General features: G+C 33.3%; 1 protein-coding gene across 10 annotated transcripts in view; it reads left to right on the forward strand.

Moving 5' to 3' along the window:
* Positions 1-23,809, forward strand: part of LOC105216538 (CUGBP Elav-like family member 2) — a 170,476-nt gene that overhangs the window by 104,765 nt on the left and 41,902 nt on the right. For 3 of the 10 annotated variants that reach the window (XM_011191082.3, XM_054228043.1, XM_029043064.2), the window contains exon 2: positions 1,593-2,359. The exons of 6 other annotated variants lie outside the window; for them this stretch is intronic. In XM_011191082.3, the coding sequence (XP_011189384.3) occupies positions 1,819-2,359 (541 nt within the window). In that variant the 5' untranslated portion in view covers positions 1,593-1,818. Of the gene's footprint in view, positions 1-1,407; positions 2,360-23,809 lie in introns of all 10 variants that reach the window. One more of the 10 variants, XM_054228041.1, reaches the window with a different exon arrangement.

The raw sequence follows: 23,809 nt of genomic DNA on the forward strand, positions 1-23,809 counted from the left end.
TTTTCCTAGACAATTAAAAATTTAATAATCATTACAAAAAGTATTTACAATAATTACAACTATTTAAAAATATATGAACATTTACAGTTATAATGCTTCATGAAAAGCTTTAAATAGATTCCTACAAAATTTAAAATTTTATTTTAGATATATTGAGGTTAGGTGGCTTGAATTTCATAACTCTTGGTAATCAAAAGTAATTGTTTGCCAATAATCATTACAAAAAGTACTTAAAATAATTAGAATTTTTTAAAAATATATGAATTTTACAGTTATAATGCTTATTCCATAAATTTGAATATATTTTTCAAATTTTTTCTTACAAATATTGAGGTTAGGTATTTTGAATTTCATACCTGTTGGTAATCAAAAGTAATTATATACCAATAATCATTACAAAAAGTATTTAAAGCAATTAAAACATTTTGAATATTAATAAATTATACAGTTTGAAGGTTGTTTAATATACTTAAATATATTTTTCAAAAAATGGCTTATAATAATTGAGGTTAGGTGTTTTGAATTTGATTACTTTTTGTAATCAATGGTAATTGTATGGCCACAATCATTATAAAAAGTGTTTAAACCAATTAGAACTGTTTGAAAATATATAAATTTCGTAGTTTAATGTTTTTTGAATAATTTTAAAAATATTTTTTCAACTTTTCCTTCCAATAACTGAGGTTAGGTATCTTGAGTTTTATTGCAGTTGGTAATCAAAAGTAATTATATGCCAATAATCATTACAAAAAGTATTTAAAATAATTACAACTGTTTAAAAATATAAAAAAATTTCACTAATAATGTATTATGAACAGCTTTAAATATGGTTTTCAAATATTTTCTTACAAAATTTGAGGTTAGGTGTCATGAATTTTTATAAAATATATGTCTTTCTCAAAATACGACCAAAAATATTAAAAGCTTACACATTAAATCGTCTTATTTGAAGTGAGCTTTATGTATTAATCCAAAAATACATATATTCATATATATATACACAATATTTATCATATTTGCTTGAGTATTTAGCGTTTCGTTTTCAACTCCGTACCTTTCCACCGCATTTACTCAACTTTTTGGATTTCTGTATCTTACGGTGTATACGCTAAGTATTTAACCTGTTCTTAGTCAAATATTTGAACGCACTTTTAGTGTCACGCCTATAACGAAACAGCTTTAACCTCGAGCCAATAACATATAACAGCAAAAGTACTCTCAACAGCAGCAGCCATTTAAATATATATAACAGCAAATAAGGCACTTAATGCGACAATTGAATGAGCAAATTCAAGTGCGCTACATATTGAAATGAAATTACTTAGTCAAATAGACTCATACACAGAGATGAAATTAAATAGCACGAAATTGAAAAATAATGACGATTATAATTGGTTTAATCAACAGGCGCAAACACAAAAATACTAACATTACGTGCGCAATGTGAATATTGCCAAACTGCGTGCAAATATAGCGTGGCGGCAAAATTGAAATTCACCACACACACACATACACATACAAACAAACAGATTTTCATACACACTCATAGATATATACTTATATTCTCATGCAAATATTTATCTACATTAAAGAGCGCAGCGCTACGTGCAGTGTGAAAATTAATAAAAAAGTACAACAACAACAACAACAAGAGTGAGTGAAATAAAATAAATTAAAAGTAATAAATAAGTGCGTGCAAATAAACGGAAAAAATTTGATCTAACAGACACAGTGCGGCGAGTAAATAAAAAAAAAATTACAACAAATATACCATATTACAACAACACACACCGAAATTGCTTCACGCAATTGCTCGTAATGAAAAATCGCAACAGGCTGGAGAGCCCGACGCCAGCAAATCCGTGTGGCAGCCCCACCACCACTGCCAACAACAACAGCAACAGCAGCAGTCTGCTTCTAGCCAACAGTAACGGTAGTAGTAGTACTAACGCCAGCGCCAGCATTCCCAGCAACAACGGCAGCAGCAATGGCTTAGCAAATGGCGCGATTAATAACAGCATCACCACCGGAAACGGAAGTGGAAATGTTAACGACGCCAGCAGTGGCACCAACATCGACGCTGGCAACATTTGCAGCAGCAACAACAACAACGCCAACAACATGTTGAGCAGCATTGGCGGCACTTTGATTTTAACAACAACAGCAGCAATGCAACAACAACAACACCACAAATCAAGCATGCACCATTCACCGCCTAACAGTTACAACAACAATCACCACCACCACAACAACAACAATACAATCACCACCACCACCACAAATGGCCATCAGTCCTATCCATCGATATCGTCCACATATTGGTTGCCGCCACCAAATCCGGCGCCATATTTAGTTCCAGGTAATTAGCGCAATTCGCAAATAAGCCAAACAGTAACAACAACAACAACAAATTTGACCATTGAAAATAAACACAAACACTACTATGTCCTTATATATGTACATATATACAGTTTGTAGGTGTATATGGTACAAACAACAATACCGTAATTTAAAGTTACTCTCGCTGTTATTGTGTGCAATGCCGCCTATTTTAATGAGTGGGGGGAGGGCGGTCGGTGTACGTTAACAATACACCGTAAATGCAACTAAAACAACATTATAACCAAACAAATCGCCAGATCCGTTATTAAATTTGTTTTTGTTGTTTCTGTTGGTGTTGTTGTTGTTTATTCAGATTAGTTAGTTAGTTTGCTTTGTATTGTGCCAGAACGGAAATGAAAGTACAAAATCGTTGTTAGCCCGCTGCCGAGCAAAGTTCATTGCAAAGCCGCGCAACGGTTAAATAAACAAATTGCCAAAGCTCAGTGTGTGTGTGCGCTGAAAGCGTGGTACTGGCGGAGTAGGGGCTGGTCAGTTAATAGACTCAGTCATTTGTTTGCTTATGTACGCATTTTGGCCTTATTTTTTCGGATATCCGACGTTAAAAGGAACAAACGCACACACACTTTGTGACTTTGCAGGGCTTTGGTGGATGCTTTGTGGGGAGAAGCAGATTCAACTAAAAGGGAAAAATGTATATATAGAAGAATCTGCAAATGTATGGTTGAAATTTCAGAACTAAATCAGGTTTGCTAAATCATGCATGATTTTTAGCCCAAGGCATATTTCTTTCCTACCACTGATGCTAGAAAAAATAATTTTTTTCATGATTCTTTAAAGTGGAATATTTAATTTAACCTTGCGCTTAAGTTAGTTTAAGGTTCAAATGATCATTATTCACTTTCAAAGAGACTTCTCTTGATAATATTCAATCTTAGTTTTTGATACTCATTTTTAGGTTCTATACATAGGCTAGTCTATTGTAAAGTTATTTCTTCTTCTTCTTAACTGGCGTAGACACCGCTTACGCGGTTATAGTCGAGTCCACAACAACGCGCCACGCATCTCTCCTTTTGGCAGTTTGGCGCCAATTGGTAATACCAAGTGAAGACAGGTCCTTCTCCACCTGGTCCTTCCATCGGAGTGGAGACCTCCCTCTTCCTCGGCTTCCACCAGCGGGTACTGCATCGAACACTTTCAGAGCTTTCAGAGTTTCGTCCATTCGAACAACATGACCTAGCCAGCGTAGACGCTGTCTTTTTATTCTCTTTACTATGTCTATGTCGTCGAATAACACATACAGCTCATCATTCCATCATCTGCGGTACTCGCCGTTGCCAATGTTTAAGGGACTTCCGCATCTTCCGCAAAACCTTTCTCTCGAAAACTCCTAGTGCCGTCTCATTGGATGTTGACACCGTCCACGCTTCTGCACCATAAAGTAGGACGGGAATGATGAGGGACTTGTAGAGTTTAGTTTTTGTTCGTCGAGAGAGGACTTTACTTTTCAATGGCCTACTCAGTTAATAGTAGCACCTGTTGAGTTGAGAGTGATTCTGCGTTAGATTTTAAGGCTGACATTATTATCGGTGTTGATGCTGGTTCCCAAGTAAACGAAATTATCTACGACTTCGAAGTTATGACTGTCAACAGTGATGTGGGAGCCAAGACGCGAATGCGCTGACTGTTTGTTTGATGACAGGAGATATTTCGTCTTGTCCTCGTTCACCGCCAGTCCCATTCGCTTCGCTTCCTTATCCAGGCGGGAAAAAGCAGAACTAACGGCGCGGGTGTAATTTCCAATGATATCGATATCAGCGGCGTACGCCATTAGCTGTACACTCTGACTCAAGTCTACTACAATATAATCTGAAGACCCTTCCGGAATTTTTGGTGCCTCCAACTTCATGGACCAACTTTCTGCAACGAAATATAATAGATGTCAAACTCATATTAGGTTTTATCTCCTTTAAACTTTATACAAATCACAAAGGAGTAAAAGAGTAGGGACTATCATACTGAAGTACATCGAGATTGAATGGAAGATTATTTCAAAAGACTACTGTCAGTAAACGTTGATCAGACCTTATATATAGATCTCTAAATGAAATTGTTACGAAAATAGTAACATTTCGAAATCAGAAGTATACAAAATTAGTTATATAATCTATGTTAAGTAGATACCTTATGCTCTAAAAAAATAATGAAGTTTAAGTACTCACTTCTCCCACTAGTGTCCGGTAAAATCATGCATAACTTCGAGATTAACTTCTTCATTTAGTTAAAAGGTCTTCTAGCCTATAGAAAATCATTTCGAAGAGAAGATTAGTTCAGAGGTCTAACACAAAAGTTACAATTTTATATTACAACTTTAACTAATTATAGAGGTATTCTAATGAGCCCTAATGTATGCATCTCTCTGCTACATGAGGTGGAACTCAAATCAACTAGGTTTCTGCGAAGCAAAGTTTATACCATAAATACTCAGACTATTTAGATAAGAAACAAACCAATAAGAGAATAACTTTCACATAAGTGGCAATAAAAATAGACTCCAAAATATCGGTTTATATACATATATAGTCGTAATACACCTCTTTTTACACAGCTATTTATGTGCAGAGTAAGCAAAAAAAAACTTTAATGGTCTTAAGAGAAGAGAGCAGCTTAACGTAGTGTTCTTTTCATTTTTGATGTGAGCACACACACTAATGAATTACATAAATACATACAAATATATTATATATAGAATATATACGCACACCATATATGAGTGTCTATGCTTGAATGCAACGAGCTGTGCGCATATGTAAATGTCAATATCGGTATATGTAGTGCACGTTTGAGATGGTTTAATATGCAAGTCATGTTCAATTTGGTTGCGCCTCACTTACGGTTACATTGCTTTACTGCGACAATTTACGTATGTATTGTCGCTTCGTTTCAGAGAAATGCATACACACACGCACGCACTCACGCCAAACAAAGAATTTTATTGTCACTATTTATAGAATGAAAATATGTATGTAGAAATATTCGACTAGAATGGGGCAACAATTTAACACAGGTACACTGTAAATATGTATAGATGCTTGTATATAAGAAAGCAAACAATTTAAAAAGTGTGTAAGCGAAGAGTGTAAATAGTGCTTTGAAGCAAAAGTCAGATGTCGAAAGTCAAATATTTGTCTAATTAAATTCTATTATTTTCGGCAAAAGGAAGAAGAAGAAAAAATATCGTCAACTTGTTTCTTTATGTAATTAGGTAATATTGTATTATACATTTTTTAACGGGTGGCAACTCTCATTAAAAAAATTAAATTTTTTTTAATATTTTCGATGATCAGTGTTTTTTTGTCAAACTGTTTTTTTGATTGTTAAAATAATTTCATCTAGGTGGCAAACTTTTTTTTTTTTATTTATTTCCAATTTTTATTTAATTCCAAGCCTCAGCTAGTTCCTAAATGTATAACTCTGAGTACACTTTAACCATTTTAGTTTGATACCCATAATAAGTTTAAAGCACAATTTTACTGAAATAAAAATATTTAACAAGTGGCAACCCTTTTCAAATATTTTTTTCAACTATAATCTTTTCAATGAAATTTTCCAATTTGATACCGATTTGCTGTATTTTTTTACCAAATTAAATTTTGAACCTAAAATGTGTAGGTGGCAACCTTTTAATTAATTGTATCAAACCATTCGATCATGCTGTGCTCAGAAATACACATACAACTTGAGCGCTTTACAAAAATTTCAATTTATCATCCAATAATTAGTTTATTGTATCAATTATATAGCATTAAAAATATTAAACAGGTGGCAACTCTAGCCAAAAAAATATTTTCAACTATGAGTTTTATCACATTTTTTCAGTTTCAGTTTCATAGGCCGTGTTTTTTATCTAAAAATTTATTCGGCTTTTAAAGCAGGTGGCAACCTTCTAAAGTATCTAAAATTAATGTACAGAGAAATATCTCCTAACGGACATCTCTATTAAACGGACACCTCGCTTGAGCGGACATTTTTTCATGCACCAAGTTAAGTGTTTAGAACAAATGACTCTCTCTTCGGCGGACATCTCTCTTGGACGGACAAAAACCACTTGACGGTGAGTGTCCGTCCAAGTGAGGTTTCACTACATTCTTAATTCTTCTATTTAACTTGTGGAATTTGGTTCGTTTGCATTACTGGGTCTCAAGGAGTTGAATGAGTCTCGAACAAACATTTGACGATCGAATCGTACCAAGGGATAGGCTACATAGACTAATTGTTTTGATTTTGGTAGTTCACTTTTTGTGCGGAAATATTAAGTTCAAGATAGACACTGATAAAATAGTTAAGATTTATCGATTTGAAACAAATAATCTGGGTTGTTTTTGGCGACACAAAGCCGAGAGAAAGTATTGGGTCTACATAAAACCCGTATTCTGTGAGCAGCCTCAAGTCTCCAATAGATCCACAACTGCAATGAAATCTGTGACTTTTTGGTGTTCTAATGAGTTTGTCTCATCTCAAATCGAGCAATATCAGTCTGTAATTTGTGATTTGCTTTAAGCCAGGTCATAAAAATAATAGCGCAAAATGGAGGATTCAATTGGCTTAGTATATATCATACTGAAAAAAACGAGCACTCATCTCTAATCAGCTGATTGCTTGGCCTTCTTTTCATCACACTATTTGTTGAATATTTTTGAGACTGTATCTGAGAGAATACCAAACTGATACGTCCTGAGAGCGTCCTAACAGAGTCAAGAATTCACAACTGTGTCAATTAGAGACATGAGACAATCGTGGCAAGCAGAATATCGGCATTAGTATCGGTGGCCAAGTAGTTAAAATTCTTGGAAATTGTGATCCATTAAACCCAAAAAAGGCATTACCTCCTAAAGTAACACCCTATATATTCCGAAAATGTAACAAATGCATATATTCATATAGACATCACTCTTATCCATCTCTAGTGTGCCTAATTTACTTAAAATTATATGCACCTTGCCAGTACTCATATGGAAAATGTAAATATGAACATCAAATGTTCGCATACAAATATATTTAGGTGGCTTTGTTGTTATTGCTGTACACGAACGCCACCAAATTAGTAATGCAATAGAAGCAACAACAACAACAGCAACTCAAACACACAATTGATTTGAATACAAAATTCACAATATTATCGCGACAAAATTCTATTACACACTATCGGAACAAGTGGACACTCATTTGTAGCTGCTGCTGCTAACTGCATTATGCATGGGAACACACATACACACTCACTCATATATGTATATATAAGCTATGCCTGTGTGTTCATTACCAAACAGCAAGTGCACTTTTCCGGTGTGGTACGTACACCTCTACTCTGTTTGTGTGTTAGTTAGCTAGGCGTACCGACACACCTAATTCAATTCATGCAACACCAATGCAACAACAACAACAACAACAGGAACAAATAACAAATTTGTCGTTATGAATTCATAACAAATATGAGTATTGTGAATATTATGAAGTTGCAGCAGAATTCGAACAAAAGTTAAACCCTCCGATACATCGGTGTGTCTGTCGATGGTGTGGCCAATAGAAGTCGAGTGTGTTGTCTATCTGACTATGCGCCCAGCAGCAGCGGTTCTTTCGGGCATTGTCGACGGGCTTGTTCGACTAAATGAACTTCTAGTTGTTGTTAAACAATGGCATATTTGGGGAATACATGCCATGAAATTTCACTGGCACAATCGGCACAATGCAATGCCGCCGTCGCCGCCGCCAACAGTAAGACTGGTTGTCGGTTGCGTTTCATTAACTGCAGACAATGCAAAATGCAATAGCAACAACAACAACAACAACAACAAACAAACATAATTCGTAAGCATTGTGTAATATTTTCACCACTTTGTTGTTGTTGTTGCTGTTTGTTGAATTTCCATTTAAATGTATGCACAAATATTGGTGTGGCTCCATCACCAAAGTGGGCTATGCAAACAAATGAGTTACACGCATGCGAAACCAAATACTCGGTCAGATAGAGAGAGCACACAGCAAATTCATAAACTCACACATTTACCATTTACATTTATATTTATTTATTTATTTGTTGTGTGTGTGTTGTTGTTGCTAAAAAGTCACAACGAAGGTTATAGTAAAAACTCAACAAACGAAAAATAATATCAACACGCCACCACACCATCACACAACAGTTACACCGAAAACTTTTTGTGCTATATGCCTTTTTTCTCAGCTGTTTATTTGCTGTTTTCTATTTTGTTGTTTAATTAACACGTGTATGTGAATTTCCACAAGCCACAACTAGCTGGTAACTATAAATACATACTATATATGTATGCTAACTGAAGTTAAGTAAATACAGACATACATACGTAGCGAGGTGCCCTTCGTAGAAAATTTAACAACTCGAGCGCAGCTTAGAAATAGCGCTTACTGTGCGAGCACTAGTCTATAGTCTAGTATTTACTGGTTTTTGAATTATTTTTTTAGAATTCGAAACTTTCGACTTAGCTCCTTTTTATGAAACATGAAATAGCGGAGTCGTTTGTTAAGCGAGTGCGAAAAGAACACTTAATTGATATATAATTTCTCAAGTCGTATTTCATTATGAATCATTCCCTATAAATCTAAACAACTTAAATGACCTTAGTAGGTTATCCGGTCAGAACATTTAGATAATACCTTTTACATATATCAAATCGATTTTGAGGTAGCTGGTTCTTTAAATAACAAATTTTAATAGATTATTTGCTTGAAACTAACAGAGAATTAATTCCATTTACAGCTTTAATCGATACAAATAAAGGATAAAATAAAAGTCGAGATAAATTGTTCTGGCAGATTGCCGCAAACAGGTTATTGATTATGGAAACGGATTCTTATCTTGTCAAGAACTGTCAAATCGAAGTTGACTGCGGTCGCTTAAATATTCACGATATCTACCGAGCAGTTATCAAGAACCCATTCAGAATGGGAGTTTTGTGTCTTGTTTTCCGACTTCTTCTTTTAAAAGTAAAAATAAATTTGAAGTAAAACATTTTCTTTCACTTTTTATCCGTTCCATCCAAGCTATCTTGCCTCGCGATCGTCTTAATTTCATGTATTTTTTTAACTCCTTTCTCGTGTCAGGCAACATATTTGAGTTAGTATATGACGGCGACGTACTCATTATCTGGACTTTTTCGTATTGATTGTCAGTATCGAAAGCACTTGATCAAACAAAACTTCCATTCCGATCAACAATACCTTTACTTAATCCTAGGCAATTATAATAGATAAATTGTATATTTTATTGTACCTCGTACGCCAGGAACAAATAGAGATCGACCGAACATCTAGCAAAGATAAGATCACACATTTTTTTATTACATTATTTGTATACCATAGTATTCAAGTATAATGTATCTCTGGGTTCCATCGAAATTAGAAGACCTTATCTCACTGACCACTATGTTACTGCCTGATTTTTCAATGATCTTTTAAACATGATCATAGAGAACTTGCCTGACATGTATCCTTAGTTAACTCGTTGTTAATTAGTCGACGGAATATGCTACAATAATCTCCCCATGGTTAATTTATGTACGAAGTAAATAAAGTTTTGATGTTTTTGAGTATTTGATGTTCTCTTTGTAGCACGGTTTTAATGCAAAAAGCACGAGTCAAAATAGTTTTTTTACACAACAGTTAACTTATCTGAAATTTATGAACCCAGACCACGTCCATCAAATATTAATATTTAAAGATCTGTGAAATATCAGTGCCACTGATTTTGTGTATCCAGCCTTCTGATGGTTTAAAATGGTTGGGTGATTAACTCCCATCTCCTGGGCGATGTCACGAGTTGCCACATGCCGGTCTAACTCGATGTTTTCCATGATTTGATCGGTATTCGTCGTCACAGGTCTTATCCGGCCGGCTTATCCATTGTGTCATTTTTCCGCATTCCACACTAGTTTCCGTTTATCTTCCTTAGAGGGTAGTTATGACCAAATAGTTATTAGCGGCACTATATCCATTACTAAAGCAGCTGTAAATATATTTATTAAAAAAAACACTCACACACATCTACGAAAATACAAGTTTGATACTTATATACTAAAAACTTTTGTAGCGAAAATGTATCAACTTTCTAGTAGAATATCTAGGTTCAGCGTTCAACATGGTGGTAGTTACATTAATATTAATATTGTTGTCGAAACAATAAGAATATGAAAATTCATAAAATCCGGCGATAAGCAAACAAAACGGTACAAACTTTTTGGGAAATTTTACTTGGACAATGGGAATAATTCAATTAGAAGCATTTACGAAGCTGTAGATTTTCATACCCGATGCATATTGTCAATGGAGTTCCACTCATATTTGTATGTATTGTGTGTGTGTGAATATATGTTTTATATGTTATATATGGATAAATTTTATATGGATAAATTGGAGGAAATTTAGAATTTCTGAAATTAATTCGGTTGTGAATTGTGGAGTTGGTGAATAATCTGTGATTTAGAAAATATAGTTCGCATAAGAGAGTTTTATAGAAATCAATAGCGAAATTTTAATGATTATCTTGAAATTGTATGGTATTCATATAGTGTAGACCAATATGAAATATTAAATTGAAAATAAAGTGAAAATAAAGTCAAAAATTTGTTGCGTTCCAGTGACTTAGTTTCGAACTCAACTCTCTGGTCTGGATCGCAAAAAGTCGTTGACAGCTGTCTCGTAAAAATTAGAATTCAAACCCATCAGTATTGAAATTTTTTATTATAGATAAACTATATAGAAATGTGGTTCATGACTCTGATAGATGAATATTCTTCAATAGGTGGTGTAGGTCCGGATATTCGACTAATAAAGGACCTGCAAGTACGAAAACGATTCCAAAAGAATATTTGAATACCAGAGAAGCCTTTTATACAAATATACAACAATAGTTTCGTCTGTCGAGTTTCAGGAAATGGGGTCGGACCCTGGTTCTTGAAGTTGTTGTAGCTGCAGAAAACATACACAAATTATTTTTTTAGATTGCTTACGAGTTGTTAGCTCTTTTTCTTCTTCTTGACTAGCGTAGACACCGCTTACGCGGTTATAGCCGAGTCCACAACAGCGCGCCACGCATCTCTCCTTTTGGCGCCAATTGGTAACACCAAGTGAAGCCAGGTCCTTCTCCACTTGGTCCTTCCATCGGAGTGGAGGTCTCCCTCTACCTCGGCTTCCTCCAGCGGGTACTGCATCGAACACTTTCAAAGCTGGAGTGTATTCGAACAACATGACCTAGCCAGCGTAGACGCTGTCTTTTTATTCGCTGAACTATGTCAATGTCGTCGTACAAATCGTAGAGCTCATCGTTCCATCGTCTGCGTTCTTAGTCGAATAAAAATCGGGAACAATCGAGTTACATAGACTGTCCTGCATCGGACCCTGGTCTCAGTAGTGCTTAAATCAGTATGCATATCACTTTTGAAATATATAATGTGCCACCTTGAGAAGTTTAAGCCACCAACCGCAGTGTAGACGCTCTAAAATCCTCGTATTTTAAACCAAGCCACATATGAGTATCACCAAAGCTCACATATAAAGATATGCTCATAAGATATGCGTCAGCATTAATGCATTTGACTTGAATGACATCACTCGCTTGCCACAGCTGCGACACATTCATGCCGCACCATCGCTAGCAACAACAACAAACAACAGCGAAAAACACTTACAACACAAGTGCCTTTATGAAACGAGCAACAACACTAACACATTAAAAATAACGTTTGCATATGTCTCCCGAGTCAACGGCAGAGCGCTTTACTTCTTTCACCTGCCAACAACAACCACCAACAATAACAAAAGCAAGAAGGTGGCTGACTGCCTGCACGAACGGCTAGACAAACTAAATAAACGCCATGGCATCTGTGTGGCTGCGTGTGTGTGTATGCAAGCGAAAGCGTTAACGTAAACACGTTGCTTTACGCGTTACGTGACGTTACGTGTCATGTCACCACACATCAGATGTCAACCAAGCAACGAAAATGTCACGTCGCAGAGACGACAGCCTCAAGGTGTTGTGTTAAACCCCCCCAGCTGCTGTCTTTTGCCTAGCTCTCTTAAGGCAACGCGCTGCTGTGGCAATCCTTTCACGTTATTATTGTTATTGTTGTTGCTTTAAACTTTTTTATTCTTATTCTTATTCACACCAATGTCGCTTTAACAAATAGACAAAATTTACAACAACAACAACAACCCGAAATTTGTTGTAAAATTACCCACATAGCGCTGCACAGGAAATAGGAAATGAATGTCGTTGAAGAAACGGAAACGATTCTACAGTGCACGCGTAGTTGCCACACTTACATGAATTTCTTATATATATTATACAGAGCTGCTGTTGTAAGGGCGCATAAATGTGTCTAGCACATGTTCAACAACGCCTGCTTTTATAGAATTGGGCTGAGTGTCTCTGTGTGTCGTAGTAGGTCCTTCAATGCCTGCCGGAAGAGACGTATTCCTGTATGTGTGTGTGAAGTGTGGCACGTGAATGCATTGCTGAGTAAAATTTTCTCTTCTAATTCGAAGTATATATGTATGTATGGAGGCATTTATCTTAAGTCATAGTGACCTTTTTTGTGCGCTATAAAGACACTTGAGGAAGTAGTATCGATAAGATCCTCGCTTATTTAGTTGGAGCATATAAAGAGAGAGTTGTAGATAATTTCGCATACCTGGGAACCAGCATCAACAATACCAACAATATCAGCCTTGAAATCCAACGCAGAATCACTCTTGCCAACAGGTGCTACTTTGGGCTGAGTAGTTAAATCCTCTCTCGACGAACCAAAACCGAACTCAACAAGTCCCTCATCATTCCCGTCCTACTTTATGGTGCAGAAGCGTGGACGATGTCGCCATCCGATGAGGCGACACTAGGACTTTTCGAGAGAAAGGTTTTGCGGAAGATTTATGGTCCCTTAAACATTGATAACGGCGAATACCGCAGACGATGGAACGATGAGCTGTACGAATTATACGACGACATTGACATAGTTCAGCAAATAAAGAGACAGCGGCTACGCTGGCGAGGTCAGGTTGTTCGAATGGACGAAAATGCTCCAGCTCCTCCAGCTCTGAAAGTGTTCGAGGCAGTACCCGCCGGAGGAAGCCGAGGTAGAGGGAGACCTCCACTCCGATGGAAGGACCAGGTGGAGAAGGACCTGGACCTGATATGGACTCGGCTATAATCGCGTAAGCGTTGTCTATGGCAGTCAAGAAGAAGATGTAAAGAGACTAGGGTTTTGAACTATTGTTTATTTTTTTTTAATTTTGTTAAGAAAATCATCTAACTCATCCAAATCAATCAAGTTCTTATTTAAATATCTTGGAACTTCATAAGAGAGTAGATAGATCTTAGTTCCTTTCGTATTTTGTTTGAAGTAGAGTCTGTTGTGGATCGAACTATGAGCTCTATATGATATCCAAGCACTTGAAAGAACTTATATACTTCTCTATTTTCTTCAAAGAGCGCGATTCTTAGCATTTGAAAATTCCTTTTTTCTATTACTGTAGGATACTAAACGTTCGACTATGACCGCCTGATTTCCAACAAACAAAATTTTTTGCTTGTACCACTGAGCTTTTGTCGAGTGCTGCCTCTATTTTCATGTGTTATAGTATTTGACTGCTGTTGCAGAAGCAGCAAGCAGTTTGACATTTTCTTGCGGTGACACAGCAGCGACGTGCAACATGGCACCATCAAACATTTCTACATTTCTACGATTTCTATTCAACTCTAGATTTAAGTATGTATGTAATCGCAATGCATAGGACTATTTACTATTGTAGCCTTTTAGGCATTTAACACAAGCACTACTCACTCTCCAACACTATCCTGGCAGGCGAGTGAATGTGTGTACTCACATTTTTCGTTGGCAACATCGGCTCTTTATAATGTTAATACAATGCAACTGCCGCCATCGACTGACAGCTTTTATTGGCCTGTCATAAAGCACCAATACAGATTGACGTGAACCTATTACATTGATGTTGCTTGCAAACGATAAATGACAGTTGTACGAGTGCTCGGTGTGGAATAATCATGCCGAAAAATGCAAACTTAAGGGAATTTGAATAGCAAAATGTTGTAGGCATAAAATTTTTTGAAAAATTTCTGTCCCTCGGGATTTTATTGGCCCAATTAGGGGGTTACTGTTGACTGCGAATGAAATTGTATTAAAAATTGATTGAACTTTTCAAAAATCTTGTTGACATATGAAGACTCTATATTTCAATGAGAGCTTCGTTACTCAGTCAATTTCAAAAAATCAAAAAATCATAATGAGTTGAGTATTGAGCACACATTTTTTGTCTCTCTATGGATATACGTACATATATTCACATATCATACCCTTTTATTCTCAAAGTTCTATAATTGAAATCACTTTATTTTTTATCTTCAATGATACATATGTACATCATTGGCTATGTACCTAGCATTTAAACTTAACTTTGGGGTTACAGAATAATTGTTTACAACGAGCTTGGCTTAGCACGTGCTCTTCGAAAACCAGTTTTATCACAATTCACATCATATTTACAACAACAAAGATTACATTAGAAGTAAAAAAACGATGATTGTGCAGTTTTTTGACATGAAGCGGCATCAAAAAGGTTCGTCAATAACTGTAAGCTTAAAACTAAAACAAAAATTATTTTTAATTTATAATTAATATTTTCAATATTTTTTTTTGGTACCGAAAGAAATTGTTTCGAACTTAAAGTAACGATTTAGTATCAAAAAAATGGCCAATAATGAAAGCCTAATAATTTTGTGCTAGAAAAATCCCGATCAGCAGATCGTACCCAATTTGGTTTGTATTGGAAATAGTTTTGTGGAAAAAATTATATTCAATATATAATTTTTATACTCTCGCAACAAAAGTTGCTAAGAGAGTATTATAGTTTTGTTCACATAACGGTTGTTTGTAACACCCAAAACTAAACTAGTTAGATATAGGGTTATATATACCAAAGTGATCAGGCTGACGAATAGATTTGAAATCCGGATGTCTTGGAAACTTGGCACAAATATTCCTTGGGACCGAGAGAGGCTTGCTTTCAAAAATGGGCGGAATCGCACCATTGCCACGCCCACAAAATGGCAGTCGGTTCTCTTACGTACATAACCACACACCATGAAAATAGTTGAAATCGGATAATAACCACGCCCACCTCCCATACAAAGGTTAGGTTGAAAATGACTAAAAGTGGTTTAACTCACTAACAAAAAACGTCAACATTAAATTTTACAGAAGGAATAGCAGAAGGAAGCTGCGCTCAGATTTTTTTACAAAATGCCCATTGCATTGCCCACTTATGGGTCAAAAACCATATCTCAGGAACTACTCGACCGATTCGAATGAAATTCGGTACATAATATTTTCTTGACACCCTGATAACACGGACAAAAAATGGGCGAAATCGGTTCACAACCACTACTACATTCCTTATAACTCAATTTTGAATTCCATCTGATTTCTTCAATTTATAATGTATATATAAGGAACCTATGAAGATTGCGGAATAAAACTTTACACAAATACTGTATATCATCTCTGGCTTCACTTGTGAAAAATTGTCGAAAACGGACTATAACTTTTCAAGGCCCCAGATATCGAACATGTTGAACTCAGCGCCTAAGGAAAAATTTTAACCAAAAATATAGGTAAATCTCCCAGATAATTTAATGTGATTCAGGGGAAACTGTTTTCTTCTAATAGTGTGTCTATGTTCCAAAAATTATTAAAATCGGGTCATAACATATCCTAGCTCCCATATACCTAATTATAGGTTTTTCAAAAATACGGTGGGCTTTATTCCGCATATATGTATTGGTTAATATGTGAGATATTTTAGCCAAATCAATTGAGCGTATAGTCTTGGTTATAATGTACCTAGCTGGTGAAATTGAATGAAATCGGTTCTGGAATTGTCTCAGCCCTCATATCTATATATGACGATTTTCGTTATTCTATTAAACTTTATGCCGAATTTATGGGTAAATTTGTGCGTTATCTTAATAAAATTTCTTCAATAAATTGCGAGAGTATAAAATATTCGGTTACACCCGAACTTAGCCTTTCCTTACTTGTTCAATTTTGTTTAGAGATATTTCATTTTCATTTCAAGTAAAGAATATGAATTTTTTCAACAATAAATTCAAGATTTTCATATACGCTACCAATTAGCTGCTTGTTATTAAAATAAATGAAATCAAATTTTATTGTTAGTTTTCTGTTACTTAAAATAAATATTTTTTCTTAACTAATAAGAATAAAGCACTTCACATTTAATTGGTGATATGAGTATGTATGTATGTATATATTATATGCTTTCCAGAAAGCCAATAAACATTTCGAAATGTTTATAAACAAAATTGTAGCAACATTGTATGTGTATGCGCTGCAATTAGTGCAATTAACTCAAGTTGTCTTCACTTTTCAGCATATAAAGTTTACGCTTATTCGCATTTGGTTTTGTTTAGAAGTTTCTCCGATTTCAATTCGACTTAAAACAAAAGATATACGCATGATAAAATGCATGTGCACTACACTCATACGCACATATATGGCTTTGAATCTTTTCATTTTTATTTGGGCATAAAGTACTTCAACTCTGACCTGATTCTGGCATCATAAAATCTCATTCAACTTTGCTGCTTTGCTACAACAAACTTACTTTTCACTACAACTACAAAATACGTTTACTTTTGTGCCAGCACACAGATACACAGGCAGACACATGTGTTTACAAGTAAACTCATATAATGTTGTATTACTCGCAAGTATGCGCTCGTGTGTGCGTGTGTGTGTGAGCATATAAATGCATGAAAAAAGCAAAGCTTGTAGCGAAGTCATATTTCACAAATGAAAAGTAAGTTGCGAAGAAGCGTTTCTTATTTGTTAACACACAAGTGCACACACTCGATTTTTTATCCATGCAAATCTGGCACTTGTTTACATCAAGTGTCGTCGCTGCTGTGGATGTGTGTGCTAATGTTGTTAGTGTGAGTGTTAGCTCATGTGCGGAGTTGTTATGAATTTCATTTTTATTTTTTCCTAGTTCAAGGTTGTGTTAGATACGGTGCTTTGTTTGCGTCATGCCAAAAGCGTCGTGCAGCAGAAATAATGAAATTATGATGCGCGCATGTGTGCTTGTGGGTGAGCGTGTGTGGCTACAGACGACTAGCGGAAAAACTTTTCAACTTTTTCGATTTTGTTGCGGTCGGAAAGTAAATTTGACTCAATTTTTTGTTATTAAATGATGTTTTGCGGTTATGTAACTAAATGAAAGCGGATGATGAGAACTGCTAATTTTCCATATTTTCATAGAAATATACCGTAAATAAAATAAAATAAAATAAAATGAAATTAAATTAATTAAAATTAAACTAATTTAAACAAAATCAAATTAAAGTAAATTAAATTAAATTAAATTTAAACACAATTCAATTAAATTAAATCAAATTAAATTAAATTAAATTAAATTAAATTAAATAAATTAAATTAAATTAAATTAAATTAAATTAAATTAAATTAAATAAATTAAATTAAATTAAATAAAATTAAATTAAATTAAAATAAATTAAATTAAATGACATAAACTAAATTAAAATAAAATAAAATAAAACACAATAAAATAAAATAAAATAAATTAAATTAAATTAAATTAAATTAAATCAATTAAAATTAAATTAAATTAAATTAAACAAAATTAAATTAAACTAAATTAAACAAAATCAAATTAAATTAAATTAAACTAAATTAAAATAAATTAAATTAAATAAATTAAATTAAATTAAATTAAATTAAATTAAATTAAATTAAATTAAATTAAATTAAATTAATTAAATTAAATTAAATTAAATTAAATTAAATTAAATTAAAATAAAATAAATTAAATTAAATAACATAAACTAAATTAAAATAAAATAAAATAAAACACAATAAAATAAAATAAAATAAATTAAATTAAATTAAATTAAATTAAATTAAATTAAATTAAATTAAATTAAATTAAATTAAATCAATTAAAATTAAATTAAATTAAACAAAATTAAATTAAACTAAATTAAACAAAATCAAATTAAATTAAATTAAATTAAAATAAATTAAATTAAATTAAAGTAAATTAAATCAAATAACATAAAATAAAATTAAATTAAATAACATAAACTAAATTAAAATAAAATAAAATAAAACACAATAAAATAAAATAAAATAAATTAAATTAAATTAAATTAAATTAAATTAAATTAAATTAAATTAAATTAAATTAAATTAAATTAAATCAATTAAAATTAAATTAAATTAAACAAAATTAAATTAAACTAAATTAAACAAAATCAAATTAAATTAAATTAAATTAAAATAAATTAAATTAAATTAAAGTAAATTAAATCAAATAACATAAAATAAAATTAAATTAAATAACATAAACTAAATTAAAATAAAATACATAAAATAAAATAAAATAAATTAAATTAAATTAAATTAAATTAAATTAAATTAAATTAAATTAAATTAAATTAAATTAAATTAAATCAATTAAAATTAAATTAAATTAAACAAAATTAAATTAAACTAAATTAAACAAAATCAAATTAAATTAAATTAAATTAAAATAAATTAAATTAAATTAAAGTAAATTAAATCAAATAACATAAAATAAAATTAAATTAAATAACATAACCTAAATTAAAATAAAATACATAAAATAAAATAAAATAAATTAAATTAAATTAAATTAAATTAAATTAAATCAAATAACATAAAATAAAATTAAATAACATAAATTAAATTAAAATAAAATAAAATAAAATACATAAAATAAAATAAAATAAATTAAATTAAATTAAATTAAATAACATTAAATTAAATTAAGCTAAATTAAATTAAATTAAATTAAATTAAATTAAAAAAAAAATTCAGAATTATCCTCAAATAATTATCATAAAATCAATATTTTACACAAATCCAACTTTGCTAGTTGAAATAAATTGCATTTGTAGCTTGCACTGTACTACCTGATATTACTTGTCAATTGCCAACAGCCATGAAAAACCGATTGCTTGCAATTCGCATGGCAGTCACGCACATTCGGTTATTGCAGCATTTATGATTTGGAAATGCAACTATAAAATAATTTAAAATAATTATCTATGGTGTGATTGAGTTTATAATGGCGGTTGCACAGTTGCTTGCAGCGAATTTCGAGCTGAAAATGTTATTATGGCAAATGTTATGTGCAACAAAAAAAGCTAATTTTTGCTATATTAGTCAGCACTTTTTGGAATCTCAAATTCAAATTATTCTTTTACCGATTTTTATATTTCAATACTAGCTGAAAATTAAAATAATTAATGTAGTAATTAATGGGGGTTTACTGTATATTCATTAAAATTTTTGTTTACAAATATTTATTGCATACACACACCCGCTTATATAGGCTTACTGTTGCCACTTGAAAATGTCATTAATTAACACATGTACTTTCAGACTCAAGTAGCCAATTTGTTGCAGATGCAATTAAGGTACGCATTCACAATGCAAACTAACACTACTACAAGCCTATTAATATCATATACAATATATGTGTTATCTAGTGTTTGTCCAACAGTATTATTTAGTGCAACAAATTAGCGTTATAGCATTTCAATATGCACTCAAATATACTTTGTGGTTATAAACAAAGTGTCATTGAAGGTTTTACGTGCGACAATTGTAGAATTGATTTAATTAACAGACATTAACACAGGCAAACGCTGGGGTCAGCATACGAAATTGCATAATAACAACTGGCATATAACTCATGCGTGTTATTTATTGTTATTGTAAGAAATAAATAATCATTTCTGTGGTTAAAATAAGTGTATATGTATATTATGTATATACATGTATATGAAATAAGAATTTCGAAATGAAGCTGAACAAGTGGCTTACATATACATATATATAGCTAACTGTTTACACAGCTGCAACATGAAAATATCAAATGCTTTTCTTCTCGATAAGGCAATTAGATGCTCATACATTCATACAAACATACAAAATTAACATTTAAGTCAGTGTTAATGCATATAGATACTACCTCAAATGAACAATTGCATGCCATTTTCCAAATTGCTCTTTCTAAACGCAGCGTTTCATTGAAACAAAACAACAAAAGCAAATGCGAGATATCTCTTAATGATCCTTTCAATAAATTGCTGCCACAAATACTAACATGTATTCACACACACACATACAGACACAGAAATAGATATATACACATACATACAAGTGAATCGAAATATATATGAAAGCAAGTCTAAATATATATTCCAAAGATAGATATATATTATATATGCAACCTCATAACTACTTGCATATTACATTTATAGTACAACAACAACAACAAATAATTACAACAACAATCGTAGTCAAAGCGGATTAAGCAATCAACGTCATTGTATTCTAATTTCAATTGTGCATAGACAGTGTCTGCTAGCTGGCCTACAGTCATCGTCGTGTATTCAAGCACTTTAAGTTCAGTTCCCTTTGTCTTCCAACGTCACAAGTTGGCGACGTCGAGTAGCTAGCAATGCTGATTTTGTCTGAATTGTCGGCATTGGGCGCTGTTTTATTACTTAAATCAACTTGGGTGCTGCACTGGAGCAGAAATGCATTTTCCATACATTTTCTTGAACTCTATGATTTTTACAGTGGTGAGCTGAAAAAGTTTCAAAAAACAGCAAGAAATATGACAGCAAAAGAATTTTTGACTGAATCTTGCTGGATGTCAGACTAGCACTAGATTCAGTTGAGTGCTGACAGAAAGTTGACAGACAGTTTACAACGCATATAAAGCAGAAATTTACATCCGACAGCAAAAGAATTTTTGACTTACTCTCGCTGAACGGTATACTAGTTTTAGTTTCATTTGAGAGCTGACAGAAAGTTGATAGACAGATGACAACGCGAAGTAATGAATTTTCAACTAAGATTAGACAGAAACTAACATCTGATTGAGGAAGCTTTAGGTTACCTCCTAAATTCCTAGAATCGAATTTCAATTGAGAACTGACAGAAAGATGACAGACAGATGACAGTTGGAAATAATGAATTTTCAACTAAGATAAGACAGAAACTAACATCGGAGGAAGCCTTGGGTTACTTCCTAAATTCGTAGAATCGAAATTCAATTGAGAACTGACAGAAAGTTGACAGACAGATGACAACGCGAAGTAAGGAATTTTCAACTAAGATAAGACAGAAACTTAGATCTGATTGAGGAAGCTTTAGGTTACCTATTAAATTCGTAGAGGATTTCATGGAATATTTCACATAATATTCCACCGAAATACAGTCACTTCTTTAGTGACGTCATACTAGCACTTATTTTCTTAAAAAGAACTGACAAAATATTGACAAGCAGATGACAGGTATGTATGTATGTGATTGGCGTGGAAACCGTTTAGCCGGTTAAAGCCGAATTGATGATAGCGCGACACTCCTCTCTTTCCCTCGCAGTTCTGAGCCAGTTGGAGATCCCAAGTGTAACCAGGTCGCTCTCCACCTGGTCCCTCCAACTCCACCAAGTCGACAGGTAGAAATACAAAATTCTTGTGTATTGAAAATGACGCTGAGAATATATTTAAATGAGCAAAATAGTCAGAGGCGAAAATAATATATTGTCAAACTTCATAAATGACATCAGAATAGTTGTCAAACTCACTGAAAATCTAGTTGCGTAAAGGCTAATGGAGGAAGCTTGATAATACTTTAATCACGTTCAAGATTTTAGATTGACTAATAGACTGTAACATTATATTTTCAGCTCAAAAAGTAAACATAAATCATAGAACTGGTCTACTCACTTATAGAACTAATTTTGCAAACTCTATCCTACAGCAGTATTGCATTATACCTTCTCACCACTGTACTTCACAAACAGCAATGAATTAAATGAAGTTTATTGAGTTTATCTACAGCGGGAAAATTGAAGAGCAAGCAAGTTTTTTTATTCAGCAATAACAGCGACTGTACTAGAATAAACGCGAATAATGAAAAGAATTGTTGCAAGCAAAAATCTTCAAGCAGCTGCCAGCAGTCAGCAACCAGCAACCACTTGAAGGTCGAGTGCTGCATAGAATTGTGCTTGACGTTTGAACGCGGTTGCGGGCGAAAAATGTGCGACAATTGTTTAGTGTAATATTCGCTGTAGTTATCATTGCTTGCGGCAGCATTTTTCAAGTGCCGCTGAGAGAGCTGAGGGCACAGCCACGAACGTCCTCGTACAGCGCCATTGTCAGCAGCACACAACCACCGCTGGATGGGGCACACAAGCGGAACATTATCGAACATTTCCGGGTCGCATAATTGGGGGGCGGATAATGCCAAACAATAAGATAGAGAGTCGTATATATATATCGAGTGAAATTCTTTTTTTTTACTGATTGTTGAAATTGTGTTTGTTAAGCGCGTTGATTTAGTCGGAGTAGATATTTTTTGTGCTGCGTAATTAATAAGAATTTTGGTGTTGTGATTTCAATGTGTGTAGTCTTTAGTCTTTATTGATTCAATTTAGGGGCGTAAAAGCAGCGCACACAGTATTTTAGTTAACATTTGAATTTTGATAAAATAATTTTGACAGTTTTATATTGGATTACATATAAAAGAGACTGACTGCCATCATTTTCAATACATAACAGCTCTATATTTGCACCTGTCATCTGTCTGTCAGTTTTTTGTCACCCTTTTTTAACGAAGTAGTTCTAGTATGACGACGACTAAAGCCTTTATTTAGTTCAGTGGAAGATTACGAGACCTATTTGATGGATACCATTACCCATTTAATGGCATTCTAAAGGTTCCTCCATCAGTTGCTACTTTCTTTTTTGTTTTTTAACGAAATTGACAGCTATATTGACGTCAATTAAGAAACTTGACAACTTCTGAATTTCATCTGTAATCCGCCTGTTGATTTTTTGTCAGCTATTTGAAGGAGCTAGTTCTAGTGCACGGCACGCAAGTGCCAGTCATAAATTATGTCGCTCCAATCTTACAGAAATAAGAATATTCCGAGTCGTCACTATTCTGCTTACTATCTCTCTTTCCCTCTCTCGCACCCTCTATCTCTCTCTGATTGATTATGCCAGTATGTTTGATTTAAGCGAGTTCGTTGTTTGATTCGCTACTCTCTAAGGCTAGCCCAATCGCAATGGTTGCAAAGGAACTGTCTTTCGTGAACTCGCATATCTGTTTGTTATTTTCTGGACAGAGTAGATACAAGAGCTGTATTGAATTTTAAATTTCATAAGGGACAATATACTTATTGACAATTTTAACTGGGTTTTCTGTATTTTTATGTCAACATTAGCGTCTCTTCAATACACTATAAGAACTTAGTGAATTCTTAAGACAACAAAAAAAAAAAAAAA

This window comes from Zeugodacus cucurbitae, chromosome 3 (assembly GCF_028554725.1).
Source record: "Zeugodacus cucurbitae isolate PBARC_wt_2022May chromosome 3, idZeuCucr1.2, whole genome shotgun sequence".
Classification (NCBI taxonomy): domain Eukaryota; kingdom Metazoa; phylum Arthropoda; class Insecta; order Diptera; family Tephritidae; genus Zeugodacus; species Zeugodacus cucurbitae.